This window comes from Bos indicus, chromosome 14 (genome assembly GCF_029378745.1).
Source record: "Bos indicus isolate NIAB-ARS_2022 breed Sahiwal x Tharparkar chromosome 14, NIAB-ARS_B.indTharparkar_mat_pri_1.0, whole genome shotgun sequence".
Taxonomy (NCBI): Eukaryota; Metazoa; Chordata; class Mammalia; order Artiodactyla; family Bovidae; genus Bos; species Bos indicus.
The window spans coordinates 60467035-60491937 of NC_091773.1; the positions used below are offsets into that span (position 1 = coordinate 60467035).

Genomic DNA, 24903 nt, shown 5'->3' on the forward strand with positions numbered 1-24903 from the left:
TCCTTGCTCTGTGTAAGATCAAGGAGTGACCAATGTCTAAACACAAGAAACTGGTGATGTGCGTTGCTTCCTGGAAGTCAGAATTGGAGGGAAGATTTTTCATTGCATTGTGCGTAACCACCCCTTTCACTCCATGAAATAGCTTACATAGGGTAGACTTCTGGGGGGTAACAATTTTATTAAAATGTAATTCATATACAATGATATTTACTCATTTGGAATGTGCAGTTTAATGTTTTTAGTACATTGACAGAGCTGTGCAAACATCAGCACAATTTTAGAACATTTTTATCTCCCTCAAAAGAAGCCCAGTACCCTTTAGCTCTCCTCCCAACTTTCCCCAACCCCCTTAACCCCAACAAACCACTGGTCTTCCTACTGTCACTGTGATTTATCCCTTTTGGACATTTCATGTAAATGGGATCATAGGCTATGTAACCTTTTGTGACTGGCTTCTTTCACTTAGCATCATGTTTTCAAGGTTCATCCGAGCTGTAGCAGATGTATCAGAATCTCATTCCTTTTTATGGCCAGATAATATTTCATTGTATGAACACACCACCTTTTGTTTATTCATTCAATAGTAGATGGGCATTTGGGTGGTTTCCACTTTTTGATTATCATGAATAATGCTGCTCTGATTATCTGCGTACAAGTTTTTGTGTGGACGTGTTTTCATTTCTCTCGGGTATATACCTAGAAGTGGAATTGCTAAGTCGTAGGATAACTCTACGAGGAACTGCCAAACTATTGTCCAGAGTGGCTGCGGCATTTTATTTATATTCTCACCAGCACTGTATTTAGTTTCCCACATCCTGCATGTGATGAGACTTTTAATATGGAAAGAATTGTTCTTTAAGCTTGATTTTCTAGTTCAATAGACACGAAAAAGGTATTTTCTTTCAACACTTTAATTAACAGCACTTTCTATTAGAAAAATGCCCTTCATCCTCCAGGGATAACGGTGAGAAGACATTTTAGAAGGAAGAAGGTGAGAAGATTAATCTACATTCAAATAAAAATACAGAGCCTAAGGAATTTTTTCTGGTACTCTCATTATACCCATAGGGATTTCTTAAGAAATGCAAATATGTATTGTTTCACCATGCATAAAGCAATCGTTATCTAAAGATACAGATAAAAGTATAGAATCCTGTATAAATAGTGAGATTTTTGAGAGCAGAAAGAGTTGGAGTGGGACCGAACGACTTAAGGAAAAAATAAAAATCCACTGAAGTAAGCACAAAAAAAGAGATGGAATACAGCTGGTGTACCTGCTGGAACGTGGGAGCACTCCTGGGAGCACTCTGTGTCTCGGGAGGAAGGCTGTGGGGTGGGGGGTAGGGGAAGGTGACATGTGGGCATACCTGGGAGAGAAGCTGGTGGCACTCCCTTCTGTGTTGTAACATAACATGTAACATTGTTTCCTGGTGATGAGATCAACTAACATATGAAAAGTGGGAAAATGCCTAATTCACAAAGGCTCATTGTGAGTTGAAGCTTATGAAGCACTTACCATGAAGCAAACACCATACTAAGCACTTTATATACATCACCTCAATTTAATCTTCCCAGAGACTCTATGGTTTAGGTAAAATCCTCACTTCACAGGTTAGAAATCAGAGGCACCCGGAGGTTAAGAAGCTGCTGTCTACTTTCCCCTGTTCATTGCAGGATTATTCAAAAGTCAAGATATAAATAAATTTACATGTCCATCTATGAATGAGTGGATAAAGGAAATCTGTGTATATACAATGGAATATCATTTAGAAGGAGGGAAATCCTGCCATTTGTGACAACAGAGACGGACCTTGAGGACATTGTGCTGAGTGAAATAATATGAACTCGCTTACATGTGGAATCTAAAAAAACCAAACTCAGAGAACCCAAGAGTAGAATGTGGTTGCCAGGGGCTGAGAAGAGGGTGCGGCGGGGAAAAGGGAGCTGGTGATCAAAAGACACAGACTTCAGTTACAAGATGTCTAAGTTCTGAGGACATGATACACAGGGCAATACTGTACAAGGAAGGAGGTACAAATGAACTAACAAAGGAAAGAGAATTTCCCTACTGGTCCAGTGGTAAAGACTCCACCTGCCGATACAGGGAATGCGGGTTTGATCCTTGGTCTGGGAAGAGGCCACATGCTGAGAGGCCACTAAGCCCAGGAGCCACCAACTACGGAAGCCCACGCACACCTAGAGCCTGGGCTCTGCAGGGAGAGAAGCCATCACAATGAGAAGCCCGTGCAGCACAGCCAGAGAGCAGCTGCCTCTCTCCAAAACTAGAGGAAGCCCGCCTGCAGCAATGAAGCCCCAGAGCAGCCAAAAATAAATAATAAATAAATTTAATTTTAAAAAGGAAAGGAGGAAGGAGTGAGGGAGTGAAGGAATTACTCGGAGTGTAATGTTGAAGCTGAGCTGTACCCTGGAACCAGTAAACCTGTGTGGTCAGTGCCCTTAACCCACGCGCTAGTATGTCTCTGCCTGTGTGTTCTTCTTCACCTGCATCATTTGAACTGTGGTTGTTGTTCAGTTGCCCAGTCGTGTCTGACTCTTTGCAACCCCATGGACTGCAGCATGCCAGGTCTCCCTGTCCCTCACCATTTCCCGGAGTTTGCCCAGGTTCATGTTCATTGCATCGGTGATGCTGTCCAGCCGTCTCATCCTCTGATGCCTTCTTCTTCTTCTGCCCTTGATCTTTCCCAGCATCAGGGACTTTTCCAATGAGTCATCTGTTCGAATCAGATGACCAAAATACTAGAGCTTCAGCATCAGTCCTTCCAGTGAATATTCAGGGTTGATCTCCCTTAAGATTGACTGGTTTGATCTCCTTGCTGTCCAAGGGACTTTCAGGAGTCTTTTCCAGCACCACAGTTCGAAGGCATCATTTCTTTGGCATTCTGCCTTCCTTACAGTCCAGCTCGCACAACTGTATGTGAGTATTCAACCATTGTTTAAATGCAACAGTTAAAAACATACATAACCATCTTGTAATAAAATCAGTGTCAATAATTAGTCAAAGACTTTTGATTTAACAACTTAATAGTTTTTAATCCAGTCATATTGTACCCTAGTATATGCCAAAGAGACTAGAAGTCTCAAGGCAGATCATTCAGGGCCTTGTAGACCACATGAAGGTTAAAGGCTATCCCAGGGGCAGTGAGAAGCATTCAGTTTTAAGTCTTGGAGTCAAGAGGTCACACTTGTGCTTTGAAATTTCCTACTAATTGCAATAAAGGGGTTTGTATTGGAGGAAGTAATAGCAAAACTGGGGGCGTAAGGAGCAAGCCGAGGGGTGACGCTAAGGCCAGAGCACTGGAGATGGATTAGAGGAGACAGCTGAGGATTAAGGAACGATTCAGGAGTTGCCCGAACAAAGACCAGCTGGGAATCACGTGAGTCTTCTGAGAGTCTGTGTGGAACCCAGTCTCGTTAGAGATACAGTTCTCGAGGCTGATTCTAATGAAGTGGATTTTACAGTGATGAATATAGTTCTCTTGAGAAGAAAAAATGTTTGAATCGTCTCCGTTTTTCTATTTTGGCTTTTCTTTACAGCCTCCATTCTGTTTTCTTTGGATCAAAGCCATTTTCATTTCACCAGACATGTCATTCTTTTTGCAGAAGCCCTTCCAGCTCTTTTAATGCTTCAGACTTTAATTTATGGAACATCTATTCATGTCTCTCTAGATCTTTTACACAGGCAGCATCTTTGTGCAAATACCTGGACCCGTCAAATTTGCCCAAATGCTTATAAATGCATGCTATTCAAGGAGATAAATGACTCAACTGGAAAACCGATGGCTAACCTGTTGAAACTCTCTTTGTCATTTCAGGCTGCCCTGGCAGGAGGCACCACCATGATCATGGATTTTGCTATTCCACACAAAGGCCACTCCCTCATTGAGGCCTTTGACACCTGGCGAAGCTGGGCTGACCCCCAAGTCTGCTGCGATTACAGCCTGCATGTGGCAGTGACGTGGTGGAGTGACCAGGTGAACCATGCAGGGGTCCAATTTCTTCTAGTTAGTCCTTTAATCATTGCTCCGTGCAAAGATCAAGGAACGGGCAACGTCAAAACATAAGAAACCAGTGATGTTGGTTGCTTCCGGGAACTCACAATTGGAGCAAAGACTTTTCATTGCATACTCTTTTGTACCATTTGAGTTTTGAATCCTGTGAAATATTATCAATTGAGAAAACTAAAAAAAAAGCATATGAAGATAATAGGATAAATCCCTTATACTGATTCACAATAGTCTTTCATAGTATTTAAATCATGAATTGTAAATACTTTAAATGCAATTTTTAAAAGTACTTGACTTTTCAACTTCAACATCTCTGGGCACTTTTAAGCAGTCTTTTCCCACAGATTAGACTTCAGTTAGATAAATGTTTTTAATATCTGGAAAGAAACCAAGGAAGGGACAGACCAGGAATGTGTTCCAGGCCTTCTTCCAGCTGTGCACTAAGCTGGTACTCTGTTAATATCAACTCCTGGTCAGATCATTTCAAAATCGAATTTCCACAGTCTTCTGTATCTGCTCATTATTTAGACCATGGCAGAAATGATAACATGACTCAGATAGAAAAGAAAGTTTTGTGAGATGTTAAAATATGCTTATTTTCCCCATGAAAACATGTATGTGTACTTTGGAAGAAACCTTTATCTGTGATTTAAATCAATAGCATGTTTTCCACCTTGGACTTAATTCAGAAATCTTTTTGCTAGAAAGGGCTCATGGGGTGACTTTATTTGAAGTCACCATGTAACTTATGTCCCTGCTTCCTCCCAAAATTTGGGTTGTAGACACTAAGTTAATATAAAACAAGTAATCAGATAGTTCAGCAAACATAGTAGCAAGGTTTAGAGTCCAGAGAAAAAGTTAATCTTTTTCCAGAAACTGCAAAATTCTGAGTGAGGCATCTGACCTCCGTTGTGCGTTTAAGGTCTTCCTGCCTGCCTTCTTCTCTCCGGCCCCTCCTTCTGTCCCTTCTTCCTTCCTCCTTTCCTCTCACTCTTGTTTTATAAGATAGCGCAAAGGTGAAGATGCTTGCTCGTACCAGTGTTTCTCACATTTTAATATGTACATAATTCACCTGGTGAATACTGGTAAAGTACAGATTATGCTCAATGAGTGTGTTAGTTGGCTAGGACTGCTTTAACCAAGAAAACAAACTGGGTGGCTGGAACAGCTTCTCACAGTTCAGGAGACGCACAGCCTGAGTGTCTGTGCGGCTGGTCCCTTCCGAGAGCTGTCAGGAATCATCTCTTTCAAGCCTTTCACCAACTTCTGGTGGTTTGCTGGCAATCTCTGGTATTCTTTGATTTGTAGGAACATCACCTGAATCTCTGCCTTTGTCTTCCCATGATGTTCTCTGTGTGTGTGTGTGTGTGTGTGGCTAAATTACCCCTTTTTATAAAGACACCGATCATACTGAATTATGGTCCACCCTAGTGACCTCATCTTAATTGATTACTGTGGTAAATGCCCTATTTCCAAATGTTGACCTGAAACAAGGAGACTGCCTGATATTTCTCCAGCAAAGATGGGCATATTTGAGATCAATAGAAGAATTGCAGTTCAGGGTCTACAAACATGTTGAGCCATGTGCAAGTCCCCACAGGGCAAGGGAAGGCGCAGGCTTTCCTAGAGGGGAGAGGGAAGCTGGGAGGCTCCAGTAAACAGAGTCCATGACTTTCATTGTTCTGGTCCTCGCTGAGAAAGAGAACCCTTTCTTCTGCGCTGACATGCAGGTATCAGAGCTCCCCCTTCTGGTCTCTTGACTCTACTTAATTGAGGGAGTGAAAATCACTCAGCTGCGTCTGACTTTTTGCAACGCCATGGACTACCAGAGTCCTTTGTCCAGGGAATTCTCCAGGCCAGAATACTGGAGTGGGTAGCCGTTCCCTTCTCCAGAGGATCTTCCTAATCCAGAGATCAAACCCAGGTCTCCTGCACTGCAGGCAGATTCTTCACCATCTGACCCACCTTCTACTTATTACTTTTTTTATACAAGTCCGAGGTGGTCCTGGGCTTCCCAGGTAGTACTAGTGGTAAAGAACTTGCCTGCCAAGGTAGGCGACAAAAGAGATCCCTGAGTCGGGAAGACTTGTCTGGAGAATCCCATGGACAGAGAAGTCCATAGGGTCCCAAAGAGTTGGATGTGACTGAAGTGACTTAGCATGTATGCACAAGGTCACATTTGGTACTGGGGGCTAGGATTTCAACCTATAAATTTAGGGGGACACAGTCAGCCCATAGCAGTAGGTCTGGGGCAGAGCCTGGGGTTCTGCATTTCTAGTAAGCTCCCAGGTGATGTTGCTGTGGCTGTTCAGGTACCACACTTTTGCAATAGCAAGGCTTAAACTGCTATGCCGGACCGTCGTGTAGTGGGACTCACCCCAGAATGTGGATGTGGGTGACAGTGATGTTTAACAAGGTCATCTGCAGAAAGGCTCTTCTACTCTGGGAGTCATGGGTATTTCACTTGAGCTATGTGAGTTGTAATTGGGAAGCCCGTAGTGTGAGTTTCCTAACAGTCTAAAGCGGTTTTTCCCCCACTATAAAAATAATAGACTCACGGTAGAAAATTAGAACTTGTAAAAAAGTTTTAAAAATGAGGCACATTATACCAAGTTCTACCCTTGCTGTTGTCACTTAATGCATCTTGAAACTCATTCCATCATTTCAGTGATGTTCACTCTCAACATTTGGGCGTTTTCTGCTCCTTTGCATTCATTTTTCATCCAACAGGAAGTTTTTGAGTGGCCACTATGGACCAGGCACTGTTACAGGATATAGCAACAGATAAACTATACAAGCTTAGCTTACATGTGTGCTCAATTGTGTCTGACTCTTTGCAACCCCATGGACTGTAGCCTGCCAGGCTCCTCTGTCCATGGGATTTTCCAGGCAAGAGTACTGGTGTGGGTTGCCTTTGCCTTCTCCAGGGGATCTTCCCCACCCTGGGATTGAACCCGCGTCTCATGTGTCTCCTGCTGGGGTAAAGACAGGTTCTTTACCCCAGAGCCGCCTGGGAAGCCCAAACTGTACAAAGCTGCTCCTCATATGGGGTGGAAATCCTAGAGGAGGAGGCAGGTCATCAACAAGTAAACATATATGCCAGCTGGTAAAGTGCCATGGAGAAAAGTGAGGAAAATTAGTAAAAGAGTAAACAGTGATGGAAGTGAGTAACTTAACGTGTGATATTGTCATTTTTAAAACTTTGCTCATATAGAAGGAAAAGATTGCTTTGTTTTATTTTGCACTTTTTAATGAGTAGGAAGGTTAACATTTTTTCCATGTTTCTTAGTCATTTGAATTTACTGTTTGAACTGTAAATAACATTTTTCATCTAGAATGTTAGGGTTTTTCAAGTAGAAGCAGCAATAACTCTTAACATTTTTATTAACTAAGCGATAGTTCTATCCTTATTACATATTTTTTATGTTTTATTATATATTTTTGTTCTATGTTATATTTATATGTGTATATTTTTTATGTGTATATGTGTATTTTTCAACTTGTAGAAATTGAAGCAGTTTTATTTGGTCAAATCTTCTGACTTTTCCTTTGAAGTTATTCATCATTGTTGAGACTAGAAACGGACCTGCAAAGGCAATTACCAAACTAGTTTTGATCCTATCTTGTCTCTTATCATTGGTATGATATTATTGTTTATAAGAAGAAATTCACATCTGGTCTTTGTCCCCATTTCTGGCACAGAGCTCCTAAAACGCTTGGAATTTCCTACATGATGAGGGCAATGAAAAGGTCTAGTATGTTAAGTGAAGTGAAAGGCACTCAGTCGTGTCCAACTCTTTTCGACCCCATGGACTATACAGTCCATGGAATTCTCCAGGCCAGAATACTGGGGTGGGTAGCCTTTCCCTTCTCCAGGGGATCTTCCCAACTCAGGGATCGAACCCAGGTCTTCCGCATTGCAGGCGTATTCTTTACCATCTGAGCTACAAGGAATTAAAGAGGTGATTTTTAGACACCACCTAAGGACAGGGGCGGAGAAGGCAATGGCATCCCACTCCAGTACTCTTGCCTGGAAAATCCCATGGACAGAGGAGCCTGGTGGGCTGTAGTCCATGAGGTCGCTAAGAGTCGGACATGACTAAGTGACTTCCCTTTCACTTTTCACTTTCATGCATTGGAGAAGGAAATGGCAACCTACTCCAGTGTTCTTGTCTGGAGAATCCCAGGGATGGGGGAGCCTGGTAGGAGGCCGTCTATGGGGTTGCACGGAGTCAAACACGACTGAAGTGACTTAGCAGCAGCAGCAGCAAGGACAGGGGCTGATTGACCCAGGAGCCAACTGTGTGATTAGATGGTTGAAAATTTCAGTCCCCCCCAACTGACCTGTGAGGCGGGGAGAGGGGCTGGAGGTTGGGTTAGTTGCCTGTGGCTAATGCTTTAATCAGTCATGCCCGTGTAATGAAGCCTCCACGAAACCTAAAAGGATAGGATTTGGAGAGCTTCAAGGATGTGACCGAGTGGAGGTTTGGGAAGAGCGGTGCTCTCAGAGGACACACAAGCCTCGTGCCCTTCCCCCATTCCTTCACCTATGAAGGACCTCTTCCACCTGATGTTCGTCTGTATCCTTTATCATGTCCTTTTATAGTAAACTGGTGATCCAGTAAGTACAATGCTTCTCTGAGCTCTGTGAACCACTCCAGCAGATTAATTGAACCTGAAGAGGGTGCTGTGGGAAGCCCCGATTTATAGCTGGTTGGTCAGAAGTGCAGGTGACAACCTGGATACCCCGTAAGACTGAACTCTTAACCTGTGGACCATGAGGCAGTCTCCAGGTAGTGTTAAAATTGAGTTAAGTTGTAAGATACCTCCTGGCTGATGTCTGGAGAACTGCTTGGTGCTGTGAAGGAACCCCCAATCTCCCCACTCACACACTGGAATTGGTGATCAGAACGTTTGAGTTGGCAACCCAGAAGGCTCCTGGGGCTTCCCACTGGTTCAGAATCTTTCACCTCCAGGAGCTGCCAGTGGGTCAGTTCACATCTTCCACCACCTCCATCTTCTAACTCATCCTGTGGGGTTCAGATGTGACCCCAAACCTTACTTCACATTAGCTCTGATTCCTTCCAGAGACATGACTGCTTCTGTTGCTGCCAAATGGTTGTCTTTTCATGTTCTAGAATAATTTCTTCCCATCTCAGTACCTGTTTCTCTAGATACTGAGAATTTCATATCTAAGTGTAAAAGTGAGGTATTTGGGGGAGGGGGAGTACTATTAACTCTTTCATGATTTAAAAGCATCATAGCCACAACAGTTCATCAGATGATGAAGTCTGAGACGAAGTCTGACTTAGGGGAACGATCGAGGCCTTAATTACATTTTTCTGGAATTCAACTGATGTCCTCATTTTGCTTTGTTTTCTTCTGAATGCAGCACTTTGGAGAATGCTGGTATTGTCTTTAAAGGGTGACATTTTGCTGTGATTGTGGTGCCCTTTTAGGTTAAAGAAGAAATGAAAATCCTTACCCAGGATAAAGGTGTGAACTCCTTCAAGATGTTTATGGCTTATAAAGATGTGTACATGGTGAGGGATGTGGAGCTGTATGAGGCCTTCTCTCGGTGCAAGGAGATTGGAGCCATTGCTCAAGTTCATGCCGAAAATGGAGACCTAGTTGCAGAGGTAGGTAATTGCCGTTCAGAGCTTCCACAGAAGGGAAACTGCCCATGATTTAAGGGGAAGATGACTGGCCGCAAGTAGGTAAATTCATTCAAAGGACTGGAAGAAAGGAAATCCAGGAACTAATTTTCTGTGACTTGGAAACACTTGACTCCATTTACGTGCTGTCCTTGCTGAGTTTTTTGGGGGTGGTATATGCGCTGGAATGAGGAGTTCCCTTTTTCAGAGCAGCCATTAGATCTCAAACAAGGTTTATTCTAAAAGCACAGATATTTTTCTTTGTGTCCCCAGCACTTTTTTTTTTTTTTCATTTAAAGTATGCTCAAGCTGCTGGTTCAGAAAGCCAAAGTGTGGGCATCAGTGTAATCTGATGACTTAGGCAGAGCATTAGGTAGCTGTTTTAAGCCCCACTCTTTTCATAAATTGGGTATTAAAATGTGCTCTGGAGGAATCTAGATGGTATTTATTTCTCATATTAACTCCATCATTAATGCCCGAAGGGTATACCATCTGTAAGATTTAAAGAGCTGTCTCTTACCCTTTCTATTGGTTGATCTTTCTCTCTCCCTGGGCTCAGTTCCCATTAAAGTCTGTGAGAAGGTGGCCACATGGCCAGAAGGTGGGGGAAATGATATGAGGAAAGCATGAGCTGTAAGCTCAAACAGACCAGGGTGTAAACTGGACTCTTCCATGTCCTAGCTGTATGACACCGGGCAAGTCAGTTTGACACTCTGTCTTGACTTCCTGACTTTCTTGTAAGGAAGAAATAACACTTTCGGAGAGGAGAAATACAGATCTAATATCATTCTGTGGGTTAGAGGAGAAGGCAGTGAAGAGTATGAATTGGTAAAGAATAGAACTAACTGCATAATAGCATGAGTCATTTCAAGAAGAATCGAATATGGGGGACTGGAATACTTTGTTTTGTTTGTTCTGAACCAAAGTCTTAAATACAGACACTACTTCTTTTCAAAGGGGCTTCCCTGGTAGCTCAGCTGGTAAAGAATCCACCTGGAATGCAGGAGACCCCTGTTTGATTCCTGGGTCTTTTCAAAGAATGTGATTAGAACAGACCTCATATCTTCTTCACCTTTCCAATCAAAATAATTTAATTGTGAAATATGTATATGAAAAGTTAACAACATGCTATCAGAGTACTGGGGTTCCCAGATGGCTCAGTAAAGAGCCCACTTGCCAAGCAGGAAACATGTGTTCTAACCCTTGGTCAGGAAAATCCCCTGGAGAAGGAAATGGCAACCCACTCTAGCATTCTTGCCTGGGAAATCTCATGAACAGAGGAGCCTGGCGGGCTACAGTCCGTGGGGTCACAAAGAGTCAGACACAACTTAGCGACTAAATAGTAACAAATCAGAGTAGTAGATTATTTTTTACCAAAAACACACACTGTATACCCACACGTTCACACACACTTATGCCAAACAGATCTCAAATAAAAAGCTGGCAGTGTATTTATTTCACATAACGATGGAATTTGTCATTAGCAAAGCTTTCTCCCATGTATGTTCCTGCTGCCTTTTCAGGGAGCAAAGAAGATGTTGGCATTGGGGATAACAGGTCCCGAGGGCCATGAGCTGAGCCGTCCAGAAGCGGTGGAGGCAGAAGCCACGCTGAGGGCCGTCACCATAGCCAGCGCCGTGAACTGCCCTCTCTACGTCGTGCACGTGATGAGCAAGTCTGCGGCAAAGGTGGTGGCGGATGCCCGGAGAGATGGTAATTCCTGAACTGTACCCTCCTTACGACTCAGTACTGTTAGCTGAAGAGTAAGGTGAAACAATGGCAACCCCTATGAGAAAGCTGTCCATGCATTTCCATAGTTTTTCTTCCTGCCTTTTTATTAGCATCCTTTCTGTTTTCTCCCAGTCTTGCACAGGTCTGTCTGTTTTTGCCCTCCTTCAGTCACAAGCTCCAACCTTCACACCACTAACTACCAGTTCTCTAGGGCTTTCAAGGTGGCGCTAGTGGTAAAGAACCCACCTGCCAATGCAGGAGACATAAGAGATGTGGGTGCCATCACTGGGCTGGGAAGATCCCCTGGAGGAGGACATGGCCACCCATTCCAGTATTCTTGCCTGGAGAATCCCATGGACAGAGGAGCCTGGTGGGCTACAGCCTATAGGGTTGCACAGAGTCAGAGCAGTTCTCTAGTGAACTTCAAAGAAGCTTTCCTGTCTCTTAGGCACCTCCATTAACACTTCCAATACCTGAATCAGGGTCATGCAAGGCACATAGTAGGTGCTCAACACATTTCTTTTGAACCAAATTAATCTGTCTCATAGCAACTTGGGCATTGGCACAATGGAAATAATCATCCAGATAGTGTTTTTATTATAATTATTTTAAGGTTTTTAATACAAAGGTATTTTTACTCCAAATTGTTTAATTGCCTCACTTCTATAATTTAATATGTGGTGGTGGTTTAGTTGTAATCGTGTCCGACTCTTGCAGTCTCGTGGACTGTAGCCGTTCAGGCTCCTCTGTCCATGGGATTCTCCAGGCAAGAATACTGGAGTGGGTAGCCATTTCCTTCTCCAGGGGATCTTCCCGACCCAGGAATCAAACCCAGGTCTTATGTAATCATTAATCTGCTTTTGGTAAGACTTAAGGAAGGAAATAATTTCATTCATTGGCCAGTACTGGGAAAGGAAGGATGAAAAACAAATAAGATATATTTTATTCAACACTTTAGACACTCCTGGGAGATGGTTGTGGTTTCTCTCACTTTTAGGAAACCAGATAACCAGAAAGAATTGTATAACTCATCCTGGCTGCATTTTTATAATATAGATTTTTAAAACCATGAAAATAGACTTGGCATGTCCATAATTGACACTAGGATAAATTTTGTCAACGTTACTTCTTGCTGCTTGAATTTCACTAAGAATTTTGGGCAAGCTAAATGCACTTTTAAATGCAGTACATCAAATTAAGAGTAACCTCAGTTTCACACAGGAGTTGATAAGATCTGACTACCATCTCTGTCTTCTCTGCACTGGGAGCAGCTCTCCTGAAACAGCCCTTCATTCCCTGAAAATGTACGCTTGTGCCAAGTTTGTCTCCACTCCCTCCCTGATCAGCTTCCCAGGTAGCACTAGTGGTAAAGAACCCACCTGCTAGTGCAGGAGACACAGGAGATGGGGGTTCAATCTCTGGGTTGGGAAGATTCCCTGGAGGAGGAAATGGCAACCCGCTCCAGGATTCTTACCTGGAGAATCCCGTGGATGTGGAGAGAGGAGCGTTGTGGCTACAGTCCATAAGCTTGCAAAGAGTCAGACACGACTAAAGCGACTTAGCACGCAGGCATGCCCTCCTTGATCAGGAGAACCTCTTCACTATTGAGCCGGTCACTGTCTGCAGGGGTACTAAAAAGACCGGCGACACTGACAGCTGAAGGCCACAGTAGCTCAGCAGCCCCATGTTCCCGGACCACTTCACTTATTCCTAGCCACAGTTCCAGACTGGTGCCATTTCAAGGGACATTGACACAGTGGTCAAGTTCATTGCAGCTGGGGCTGCCACAGTAGGGGTGGCTGGCTCCGGGACTGGAATTAGGACTGTGTTTGGGAGTCTCGGGCTTCCCTGGGGGGCTCAGATGGTAAAGAATCTGCTTGTAATGCAGGAGACCCAGGTTTGATCCCTAGGTCAGGAAGATCCCCTGGAGAAGGGAGTAGGAACCCACTCCAGTATTCTTGCCTGGAGAATTCTATGTATAGAGGAGCCCAGTGGGCTGCAGTCCATAGAGTTGCAAAGAGTCGGACACAACTGAGCAACTAACACTTTCTACTTTCCTTTGGGAGCCTCATCATTGGTTATGGGAGGAACCCTTCTCTAAAGCAGCAGCTCTTCTACGCCATTCTGGGCTTTGCCCTGAGGCCATGGGGCTCTTTTTGCCTGATGGGGCCTCTGTCATCCTCTTTGCCATGTGAAGGAGCCATTTCCACCTCCCATAGTTCTTTCTCCCGTGTCTCCTTTTCCTGTACTTCTCCAGGAAGCCAAGGGAAGATGGTTGGCTCAGGGCTTGAAAGAAGGAAGACAAAATAAATACTGTATTCATAAGAAAAGAAGATCTTAGTACCAGCCATTTCTGGTTGCTTTTTTCTGCCATACGTAATTTCAGTATTAAAGAACACAGCACTTCAAAAAGAACCTTTACTTCAATTTTATTAATCGTTATAGCTTTAGATTTTGCCACCAGGTGGCGCTGTTGCTAGCTCTATGAAATTGGTTTTCTCTATTTTCTGGTAAGTGATGTACCAGGTCCTATAGCTTGTCAGTGAGGTCTGTAATGTAAGAATATGATTTAAGAAACAGCAAAATCAGCAGAAATGGTCAATCTTAACCCACAAGCGATCTGTGATTTTGACCATTCTGTCAGGAAATTGTTTCTGGATCCTGAGTATTTTGATTTGGGATAGAATTCCATTAGCCGCAGAATAAGCCTAGGAAATATTTTAGAATGTAAATCATAGGTAGAAAATTATTAAAATTAATTATGAATATCTTAATATTACTTTAAATATAATTTTATATTTTGAACATGTAAAACATTTACATAGTCCAAAAGTCAAAGTGATACATCAAAAGATGTGTTCTCAGAGATGTCTTGCTTCCTTCCTAGCTTCATCCCACATCCCATAGTTAATTATTTCATTAATTTATTTCTGGGCTACCTTTGCAGTGGTTTTTGTTTTTTTTTTAAAGAACATATGGTTCTTATTTTTCTTTCTCTTCTACTTGAAAGGTAAAATAACACAGTGTTCCCTAACATCCCATAGTTAATTATTTCATTAATTTATTTCTGAGCTACCCTTGCAGTGTTTTTGTTTTTTTTTTTAAAGAACATATGTGTCTTATTTTTCTTTCTCTCCTACTTGAAAGGTAAAATACACAGTGTTCTCGATCTTGTTTTTTCCTATTTGAAAATATGTCCTAAAGGTCAGCCCATGTTAGATATGGAGAGCTTCTTCATTCTTTTTTACAGGTGCAAAGCATGGCACTGTGTTTGTCAACTAGTCTCTAATGATGGATATTTGAGCTGTTTCTGACTTTTAGTTGTTGCAGATAAAACCACAGTGATGGCCTTATGCACATGTTATTTCATATATGTGGAAGGTATAGTAGTCTTGTATTACTGCTGTAACACATGATAGCAAGTGTAATAGCTTACAACAGTATAAATTTATTGTCATATAGTTCTGGAGGGTGGAAGTCTGAAATAGGTAACACTGGGCTGAAACCAAGGTGTCAGAGGGCTGTGTTCCTTCTGGAGGCTCCAGGGGGATACCCTTCCTTCTCTAGCTTCTAGAGACCACCTATATTTCTTGGTTCCTATCTCCCTTCCTCTTCTTCACAGCCAGCTGTGGTGGGTGGAGAACATTCCTTTGTTCTGATCTCTCTTTAAGGATTCTTGGATTATATTGAATCCACCTGTTTAATCCAGGATACTCGGCCTATCTGAAGATCTTTAAGATCTTTGAAGTCTCTCTGCCATGTACATAACATACTCACAGGTGGTAGAGATTAGGTCATGGACATCTTTGGGGCATCATTATTCTATCTTCCACAACAGGGTAGCCTCACTAGAAACGGGACTGCTAGTTCAAATACTTTTTGGACATGGCTAAATCCCTTTGCAAGGTGGTTATAAGTATGAAATACTTAAAATCTCAACCCAAATGCTCTAGTTGAGTCAGACGTACTGTAATAACACTTGTGAAGGTATTCCAACATGCAATTGTTAGGGGCAGCGGAGGTCCAGAATAAACTAGCGTGAGAGATTATTCCATCACTGGCATGTAACTTCTCACAGGTGACCAAGCAGTGTCACACCATTCACATGGTGACCGCGTCAGCCAATCCGAGGGCAGGTCCACGGGGAGTACAGAGTGACAAGAGCTGGCGGGCACAGTGGCCTTTTTCAGTAGATTCATTTACTCCGTCCTTATTATCTCACATAATTTCTGAATGTAAAAGAGCAATACACATCTATTCATCATTGTCTTGCTTAAAAAAGGAATGATTCAGCCTTACAGATTTGCAATATGAAGATTTCCTATCAGTAAATCCTTTTGCCAGCCCATTCTGTCATCCAGGGCCTTGCCGCTCAGGGTGTGGTCCCTGGAACAGAGCATTGACATCCCCTGAGAGCTCGTTAGAGATGCGGATCCTTGGACCTCGTGCCAGATGCACTGAGTTGGAATGTGCCCTTATAACTAGAACCCCAGGTGATTCATATGCATATTAAATGTGAGAATCATTGCTCCCGGAGGCACAAAAGAGATCCAGTTATTAATCGTCTCTATTGTAGTTGCCTAGAAATACAACACTCTCATTATGTTGGATTTTATTGTTATGTTGCCAGCTATATACCCAGAAGATAGCAACCTGAGGGTGAACGATTATAACAACCAACTTTGTTTGTTGAGTGCTTAATACGCACTTGGCACATATTTCAATATATCTTGTTTCAAGTTTTAGTATATGTTATCTCATTAATACACTCTAACATATGTTATCTTTTCAAATTGTCATAACAATGCTTCAGGCAAAATTTTTCACTGTTTTGTGATTGATGAAATTGAGGATTGGGAAAGTTTGGTAAATTAAGCCCAAGTTCACTTTACTAGTAAGTGCTAAAGCTGGGATTCAAGTCTATTCAACCCTAAGTCCACATTTTTAATTACTCTTTACTCTGTTCAAGAAGAAATTGGGTTACAGTGTTGGAAAATGCAGATGTCAAGTTTATATTTGATTGGTTTTGCTTATTGGCCTTACATTTTTTAGAAACATATTTAAAATGTTACTATCATTCTGTTATTTATCATTGTTAAAAGAAAAAAAAATGCCAGAAATAGAAATGATGAAGACTGTATTAAGTAAGAAGTAAGCATTCTCTCTCTCAGCTCAGTCTTGGAACTAGAATTTTTTAACCATATCTATTTTTTGTTGGTGGTGGTTTCCTCCAAAATCCTAAGCCCTAAGTTTGTAAGCAGTGACTTATTTTTTGACAGTATAACTTGATTCTAAGTGGTGAAAAAAGAGCAATCTAACTTACATAAATCTAACCCTCCTGAGTTTTGTTAGTAGTAAATGTCACTTCAAATAATGTTACTTAAATTTATGTGTTTTGGCTAATTTTTTGTGTGGGATCTCCTTATCATCTACTAGGTTCAAAAGAAACCGAGAGTCCCAGTATTACCCTCTCTGTCTCCTCCTGACTTCTGTCGGTTCCGTTATTATCTTCACGTGGACAGGAGTTCCAGCGTTTGTAGTTGGCTCTATAACTGGGCTTCCCGGGTGGCGCTAGTGGTAAAGGAGCCACCTGCCAGGGCTGGAGACGTGAGAGACATGGGTTCGATCCCTGGGTCGGAAAGATCCCCTGGAGAAGGGCATGGCAACCCACTCCAGTATTCTTGCCTAGAGAATCCCATGGACAGAGGAGCCTGGCAGGCTACAGGTCATGGGGTCACTAAGAGCTGGACAAGACTGAGCACTTAACACTTTTTCCTGGATTATCTCTGTTTCTTACTGAGTCAATTTTTCAGTGTGTGTGTGTGGTATTTTTTTAAACATCTTGGCCCATCTTTTTATGTTGTTTGTTTTTTCAAGTGTCTGGTGATCCTGGGCTGTCCGTGTTATGACTGGACACTGCAGGTGGTTGAGCAGGGAGCTGGTGTGGACTTCCTCCACTGTTGAGCAAACTCTGCCCCTAGTTGAGAGCACCAGCAATGAGACTATGGGCTTAGTGAGTGTAAATGGGGCATGGTCACTGGTGAGCTTCAGTTTCAGGTATTGGGGCTTCACACTGTAGCATCAGCACCACCTTAGGAAGCTTAATTCCCTGGGCAGAGGTGGGGACAGGGGCCAACTGCCCCATCTCATCCCCTTCCCCATGCTCACTGCCCTCCCCACCCCAGGAAAAATGTCCGTCATGACCTTTCTGCCCCTTTGAGCTCAGGCTGTTGCTGCCACTACTTCCTGTTATAAGCACTGCAATCCCGTCTGCTTTCTGTCTTCCTACAGTCTGTCAGAACCTCTGGTGAGCCATGGTCCCTCTTTTGTTCTCAGCACAGCCCTGTATTTTGTTCATCTGTTGTACATCTTCACCAGCGTTTGATGTGAGCTGGAAAGGAAGAGAGGGGAATACATGTTCAGTGAATCAACTTTCATTCAAAGCCTGCCGTTTCCCTTTGTTCATACCTTGATATTTCCTTTTAGGGTTCAGCACCTGCAATAAAACGTGAAAAGCAGGTTATAGGAAAAAGAATACAGCTTCCCCGTGCACGCCATTGAAAGCTTGAGTTGCCTTTGACAGTTTGCAAGGAATTTCGATTTCGTGTGTATTTCAAGTCTCAGTAATCCAAGTTGAGCAACTAGATCTAGGCTAGTTCCCATCCACTCGTGCAAAAATGAGGCAAGGGGGTCAGAAGGCTGTCCCTAGAGTGTGTTTCTTCCAGAAGTAGAATTCCCCCTCCGTTGTTCCATACCTCCAGTAAAAAGTTGGGTGAACCAGCTGAAATCGTACCTCGCCTAGGAGTTCCCATCTGCCTACTCTCAGATCTCTTTCACTCACTGTTCACTCTTTGTCTAAATGGTACGGGCGTCTGTATATGTCATGTGCTTCAGTGACAGAGGTACTTTTTACGTTGGTTTGAGTAGCTTTGGTTATCCATGTTCCTTTTTTTTTTTTGCCACATATTGACACATGGGATTATTAATAGTGTTTAAAAATCATTGCTCACCTCTCCTTTCCACCTCCCAGTAGAACATGGATGCACATGAATTTAGTATTTTTCTGGTGCTTTGCTTAGAATGCTGGTGATTTCTCTCTGCAACTTACTTGATGCTCTCTTTGGTGTATATCTGTTATAATTTGTTTACCAATTAAATACTGAAATTTTTAATACTAATTTCTCTATATAACTTGTTTCAATTTGTCTTAATAAAGCATAATTCTGTTTTACATCCATATTCATGTCTTTCAGGTATAAATATGACTCTCACTTGAACTTTTTAATAAAATGTTTTGTTTATACTTCATAAAAAATGAAGTTATTGGATGCCTAATATATGCTTGACACTGCTCTTGGCATTGAATTTGCAAAGATGATTAAGATAATTTTGATTCTCAAGCAGCTTACAATGAACTGGGCTACATTATGGTTGAGTTTTTTTTGTTGTTCGTTTGATTTGATTTTGGTTTGACATTTGTAGAAAGCTTTATTCTTCAGGCTTATTGCTGTAAAACACAAACTTCTCTTCCAGGAAGGTTTAGATGTCTTATTTTCCATTTTATTTAAACTCTACCTTCCCTTCCTCACGTATTCCTCTTGTGTTGGGGACTAAGGGGGAGAAAGGGCCACACAGAGGCCTCTCTCTGCCCATGTGTTCATGCTGCCCCCTGCTTTTTGGTGCTGAGTAGAGTGAACCAACAGAGAAGGCAATGGCAGCCCACTCCAGTACTCTTGCCTGGAAAAGCCCATGGGCGGAGGAGCCTGGTGGGCTGCAGTCCATGGGATCGCTAAGAGTCGGACACGACTGAGCAACTTCACTTTCACTTTTCACTTTCATGCTTTGGAGAAGGAAATGGCAACCCACTCCAGTGTTCTTGCCTGGAGAATCCCAGGGACAGGGGAGCGTGGTGGGCTGCCATCTATGGGGTCGCATAGAGTCGGACACGACTGAAGCGACTTAGCAGCAGCAGCAGAGTGAACCAAATCTCACTTCCACAAGTACAATGAGCTGATGCTTGGTAACCGGTGCTTTTCCTAAGAAAAGATGGGTGTATGCCTGAGTCAAGATGGATTTGAATCTCAGACTTCCTTTATTCTTTCCTGAGCATGAGCATCTGAACCCTCCTTGTCCTTTAAATTTAGAACATGGTGTCTAATTGCAAACCAATTCAAGACTGCCCAGTTTATTTTATTTTTTTATTTTTTTTTAAGACTGCCCAGTTTAAAACACTGAAAAATAAAAAAAAGGAGAGAGAGAGAATTGACCATAAGAAAACTAATGTTTGCTGCTGCAATAAAGTACCACAGACTGAGTGGCTTAAACAACAGAAATTAATTTCCTTACCATTCTGGGGGCTAGAAGTTTAAGATCTTCGGCTTGGCGATGTCAGTCCTTTCTGCGGCCACTGAAGGAAGGATGTTCCAGACCTCTCTCCTCAGCTTGTAATGCTTGCCTCTTCCCTGTGTCTTCACCTTGGGTTCCCTCAGTGTGTGTCTGTGTCCATATTTCCTGTTCTCACAAAAACCCCAGTCTTATTAAATGAGTGCTCGCTTCTAATGACCTCATTTTAACCTAATTAGCTCTTTAAAGCATCGTTATCTCCAAATATAGTCACATTCTGAGATACTGGGGGTTAGGACTTTAACATGTGGATTTTGACAAGGGACACAGTTCAGCTCATAACATGAAGTGATTCCAGGATCCCAGGAAGATGCCAAGTACTTTCATATATGTTAATTTATTTGATCCTCACCAAACTGCCACACTAGAGGGACACTACAATCCCATTTTGCAGATGAGCAAAACTGAGACCAAGAGCAATGACTCTTCTTGCACAAGGTCACCAACTAAAATGAACAAAATCAGAATTTGAATCTAGATCTGTGTGATCTACTTTATTATGCCCCTTCTATGTGTTATCCTTCTCAATTATTTTTTTTTTCTTTATAAGTGTAATGTTTTGAATCTGAAGTCCAGTAAGGTTCTACTCTGTCTTTCAAGCTGGGACAAATTTTTTTCATGAAAGTGTTTGGTCTTCTGTTTGGTAACCAATGCTTCCGCTCTTGGGCACCTATGCCAGCTTTTCTGCATCTTTCAACCTTTTCTAAAAGATGCCGTGACTTGATTAAATGCAGCTCCCAAACGTAGACAAGATGTTAACATCTGCTTTCTCACTTGCATTTAATAAACAGTGATTTTATTAGTGTTGTCTGGCCAGGGATGGGGGCAGTGTGGGTTGATCTGACATGTTTCATTATTTAGAAATCTTAAGAATCTCTCAGAGAGTAGAACTCCTTCAACTGGGAGATTGCATCATAAGTGCAGATTCTTTGTTGGTTTTGAGCCAAAGGATGGAGAAAGAAGGAGAGAACATGCATGGGGAGACAGAGTACAACATACTGTGAAGCTTGCTGAGGCAGTGGGAGGACATTAGTGATGGAGATGTACTATCTCCCAAGGGTTGTTGAAACCATCTGCTCTCGAATATAATCAAGAGAGAACAGATCTAAGACTTTTCATTACCAACCTGTTAAGTATAGTAAATCAAACCAGTAAGTGAAATTGGAAAATTGCTTAACCAAGTCCACAGATCTTATGGTTGACTTTTGAAAATATATATGCTTTTTACCAAGAAATGAAAAATAATACTTTTCCCTGCTAACATAGTGCCTACGTGTGGTATGTTATTAGTGTACTAGGGTTCTATAATTCTCATGTACCACTTACTCCTGTGTCATGGATGAATTAGTCTTATTGGGGGTCAATTTTTTTTCTTTCAATTTTTATGTGGTCTATTTTTAAAATCTTTATTAAATTTGTTACAATATTACTTCTGCTTTATGTTTTGGGTTTTTGGCCAATGACTCATATGGGATCTTAACTTCCTGACCAAGGATTGAACCTGTACCCCCTGCATTGGAAAGCAAAGCCTTAACCACTGGGCAGCCAGCGAAGTCCTGAATGTGCTTCTTTATCTGTCAAACCAGTGTTTGGGTTTCCATGAAGGTCAAATAAGATACATGATCTTCAGTCTACATCTGCAAACTCCAGAGAGCTATACATAAGTTATATTTTTTATTACTACTTTATTTTTGGCTCCCAAATAACAGAACCCACCATTATGCTGAATTATCTAGTTTAATTTTTCACTTTATAGATTACCTAGGCCCCTTGTTTTCTTTTCACTGCTTTCCTGCTGTTTAGCCTTTTGAAAGTGTCTTAGAACCATTGTGAAATACAGGGAAGAGTAATTAGGAATTTTTACTTTTTTTAAGTATTTAAAGATACTTAATGGGGAGTCAGTTGAAAATAGCCCTATTAATGGAGAGTTTGTTAAGTGGCATATCACATTTTAAAGGTGCTAAGCCCTTCCAAGGAAATGGCCTGTCATCTGGTTTCAAAACAACCCTGGCAGACTCCTGGTAGATGCTGACACTTTTAATTTTTCCAGAGAGCTATTAAAATTGTAGAACTTTTGGAACTATATTCCCATACCACCTTGATGGGCCAAATGATTGAACAGAACATGTGATAAGAATCTTTCCTCTGTGACGAAGCACCATGAAAAATCCTGAGTTGGCAACTTGTAAAGTTATTGCAGATCAAGTATCTGAGTTTCTCATTGTCTAAACTATCCGTTAAGAGTTCTCTTGGACTAGGAAGTTCTCTTTTACCTGCAAATAAAATACCCTGTCTGTCCTGTTATCTCTCCAATAAATAGTGCATTACCTCTTAGTTTAGGGCTTTCCCAGTGGCTCAGCAGTAAAGAATCTGCCTGCAGTGCAGTACAGGAGACACGGGAGATTTGGGTTTGATCCCTGGTTCAGGAAGATCCCCTGGAAAAGGGAATGGCAACCCACTCCAGTATTTTTGCTTGGAGACTTCCATGTACAGAGGAGCCTGGCAAGCTACAGTCCATGGGGTTGCAAAAGAGTCAGACACGACCTAGTGACTAAACAACAGAAAGTTCTCAGAGGATAAATTTCATTGACCGTGGTTTGATACTGGGTTAGTTAAGAGGCAAAGTTGGTTAGGCTTCAAGCAGCTTTGTTTTCAGGGTTTTTCAAATTCCTAGGCTCACTGGAAGAAAATGGCTTGTTTGGGGGAGAAATGATCTGTGTGATAATAGTATGCTACGCTCCAATTCAGCACGACTCGGGCAGCTGGTGGCCATCCGCTGTCAGGACTCTCTGAGGACATCAGTGGATTTCAGTTGTATATCAGGATTTTAACTAAGGTCTGGCATCTGGTTAACCAGAGTGAAGTAACTGGGATGCCAGCTTCTCTCTTCTCTGTATTCTCCTTCAAGACAGCTTGGATGTGATCAGGTGGATGCCAGAGAATCTATTATAGTGCTGACAAATGCTAATCAGAGATAGGCTTCTGATTTTAAATTTAAATTCACTATGCGCTATTAACTTTTCTAATATTGTGTGCTTTTGATAGTCTCATTTGCATGATTTTATAAATATGCATTTCTGGCTACAATTTTATTATCTGAGTGTTCTTTTATTTAACGTTAAGCTTTTAGAGGAGGTTTTTTTACCTTTAGAGTGTGGAAAGATGATCAATCTATTTGTGGTTGGGCTCTATGTTGTCATTATCATCAGAGTAGTATAGTGCAGAGATTAGGATTGATGGAATGAAAACGCCTGGATTCAGATCCTACTTCCTCCCCCAACTTGTGTTGAGTTGTAGTTTAACTGTACAGAGGTTGTTTAACTCTACAAGCCTTAGCCTTGCCTTTTAAAATTTATTTATTTATTGAAATATAGTTGATTTACAATGTTGTGTTAGTTTCCAGTGTACAGCAAAGTAATTTAGTCATACATACATATATAGTATGTATGTATATTCTTTTTCAGATTCTTTTCCCTTCTAGGTTATTTTAAAATATTAAATATAGTTCCCTGTGTTATACAGTAGGTCCTTGGTGATTATGTATTTTTTATATATACTGGATTGGCCAAAAGGTTCATTCGGGTTTTTCCATAAGCTGTTAGGAAAAACCTGAATGAATCTTTTGGCTAACCCAATGGGAGTGTGCATTTGTTAATCCTAAACTCCTAATGTATCCCTCCTTTGGGAACCCCTAAGTTTTCTATGTCTGTGTATCTATTTCTGTTTTGTAAATAAGTTCATTTGTATCTTTTTTTCTTAAGAGTCCGCACAGAAGCAATATCATGTGGTATTTGTCTTTCTCTGTCTGGTTTACTTCACTTGGTATGATCATCTCTAGGTTCATCCGTGTTGCTACAAATGGTGTGATTTCATTCTTTTCTGTGGCTGAGTAACGCTCCATTGTATGTATGTACCACATCTTCTTTCGTTTGTCAGTGGACACTTATACTGCTGCTATGCTTTGACTGTCGTTAATATCGCTGCAGCGAACATTGGGAATGCATATATCCTTCTGAATTATAGTTTTCTCTAAATATATGCCCAAGACTCTTCCTTTAATGGAGATAATAATAGCATTTTCCAGACAGGGTTTTTGAGAAGATTCCATTAAAATGGCATATATATCAGCCAGCTTTTGCTAGGTTATGCTCCAGTAACAAATTTACCTAAAATATCAATAGCTCACAGCAGCAGAGATCTGTATTTCATTCATCCATCATCAGTTGGCTCTGCCTCTGCTCCATATTCTCTTCATTCTGAGACACACCTGAAGAAGCAGCTTCCACTGGTCTCATGACAAGACTCATTGTGGCTTTAATAGCTCCTGCCCAGAAGCAGCACGTGGCACTTCTGTTCATATTTAATTGGCCAAAGGAAGTCATGAGGCCAAGCCTAGTATCAGTGAGTGGGTGCAATCATCTACCACAAGCTGCAATGCACATTTACCATAGTAAAGGTTTTACTGACCATAGTAAAGGCTCAGTGAATAGGAGATTTTAGTTTTCAATCTAGAGCCACTGGAGAGGTGAAAGACAAAGGCACATGATGGTTTAGCTAGGACAGGGAGACTGATATTAGGTGTTTGTCAGTCAGATCTCTTAAGAGCAAATGGAGGTGCTGATCACTTCCTTTGAACTTTCCAGGGAAGGTGGTCTACGGAGAACCCATCGCAGCAGGTCTCGGCACGGATGGCACTCACCACTGGGATAGAGAATGGCTCCATGCCGCCCATCACGTTATGGGTCCACCCCTGCGACCAGACCCTTCAACGCCTGACTTCCTCATGAATCTGTTGGCTAAGTAATCAATTAGCAGATGACTGTGAAGTGTTTTGCCAAATTAAGATGTTTTTCAAGTCTTAAAATGTGAAGGATTTGAGTATAGGAGGTTGTGTGATACCAACTTGACCTTCCATTGACCTCCCAGTCTTCTGTTCTACTTGACCTGACAGGCCCTGGGAAGTCCTGCAGTTGGGGACCAAAAAGTATTGGCTTCATTACGTTATGATGTGGTGTCAAAATCTCTCCTGACCACAGTGAAATCAGATCATTTTTCCTGAAGTTTTCCTCTGCTTTGATTTTTTTGTTGTC

The 24903-nt window shown here is 41.9% G+C and overlaps 1 protein-coding gene across 1 annotated transcript in view; it reads left to right on the forward strand.

The window, feature by feature from the left end:
- DPYS (dihydropyrimidinase) overlaps positions 1-24903 on the forward strand; it is a 98946-nt gene that overhangs the window by 26572 nt on the left and 47471 nt on the right. The window contains exons 2-5 of the mRNA XM_019973950.2: positions 3834-3992; positions 9485-9664; positions 11203-11392; positions 24457-24613. Of these exons, the coding sequence (XP_019829509.2) occupies positions 3834-3992; positions 9485-9664; positions 11203-11392; positions 24457-24613 (686 nt within the window). The remainder of the gene's footprint in view (positions 1-3833; positions 3993-9484; positions 9665-11202; positions 11393-24456; positions 24614-24903) is intronic.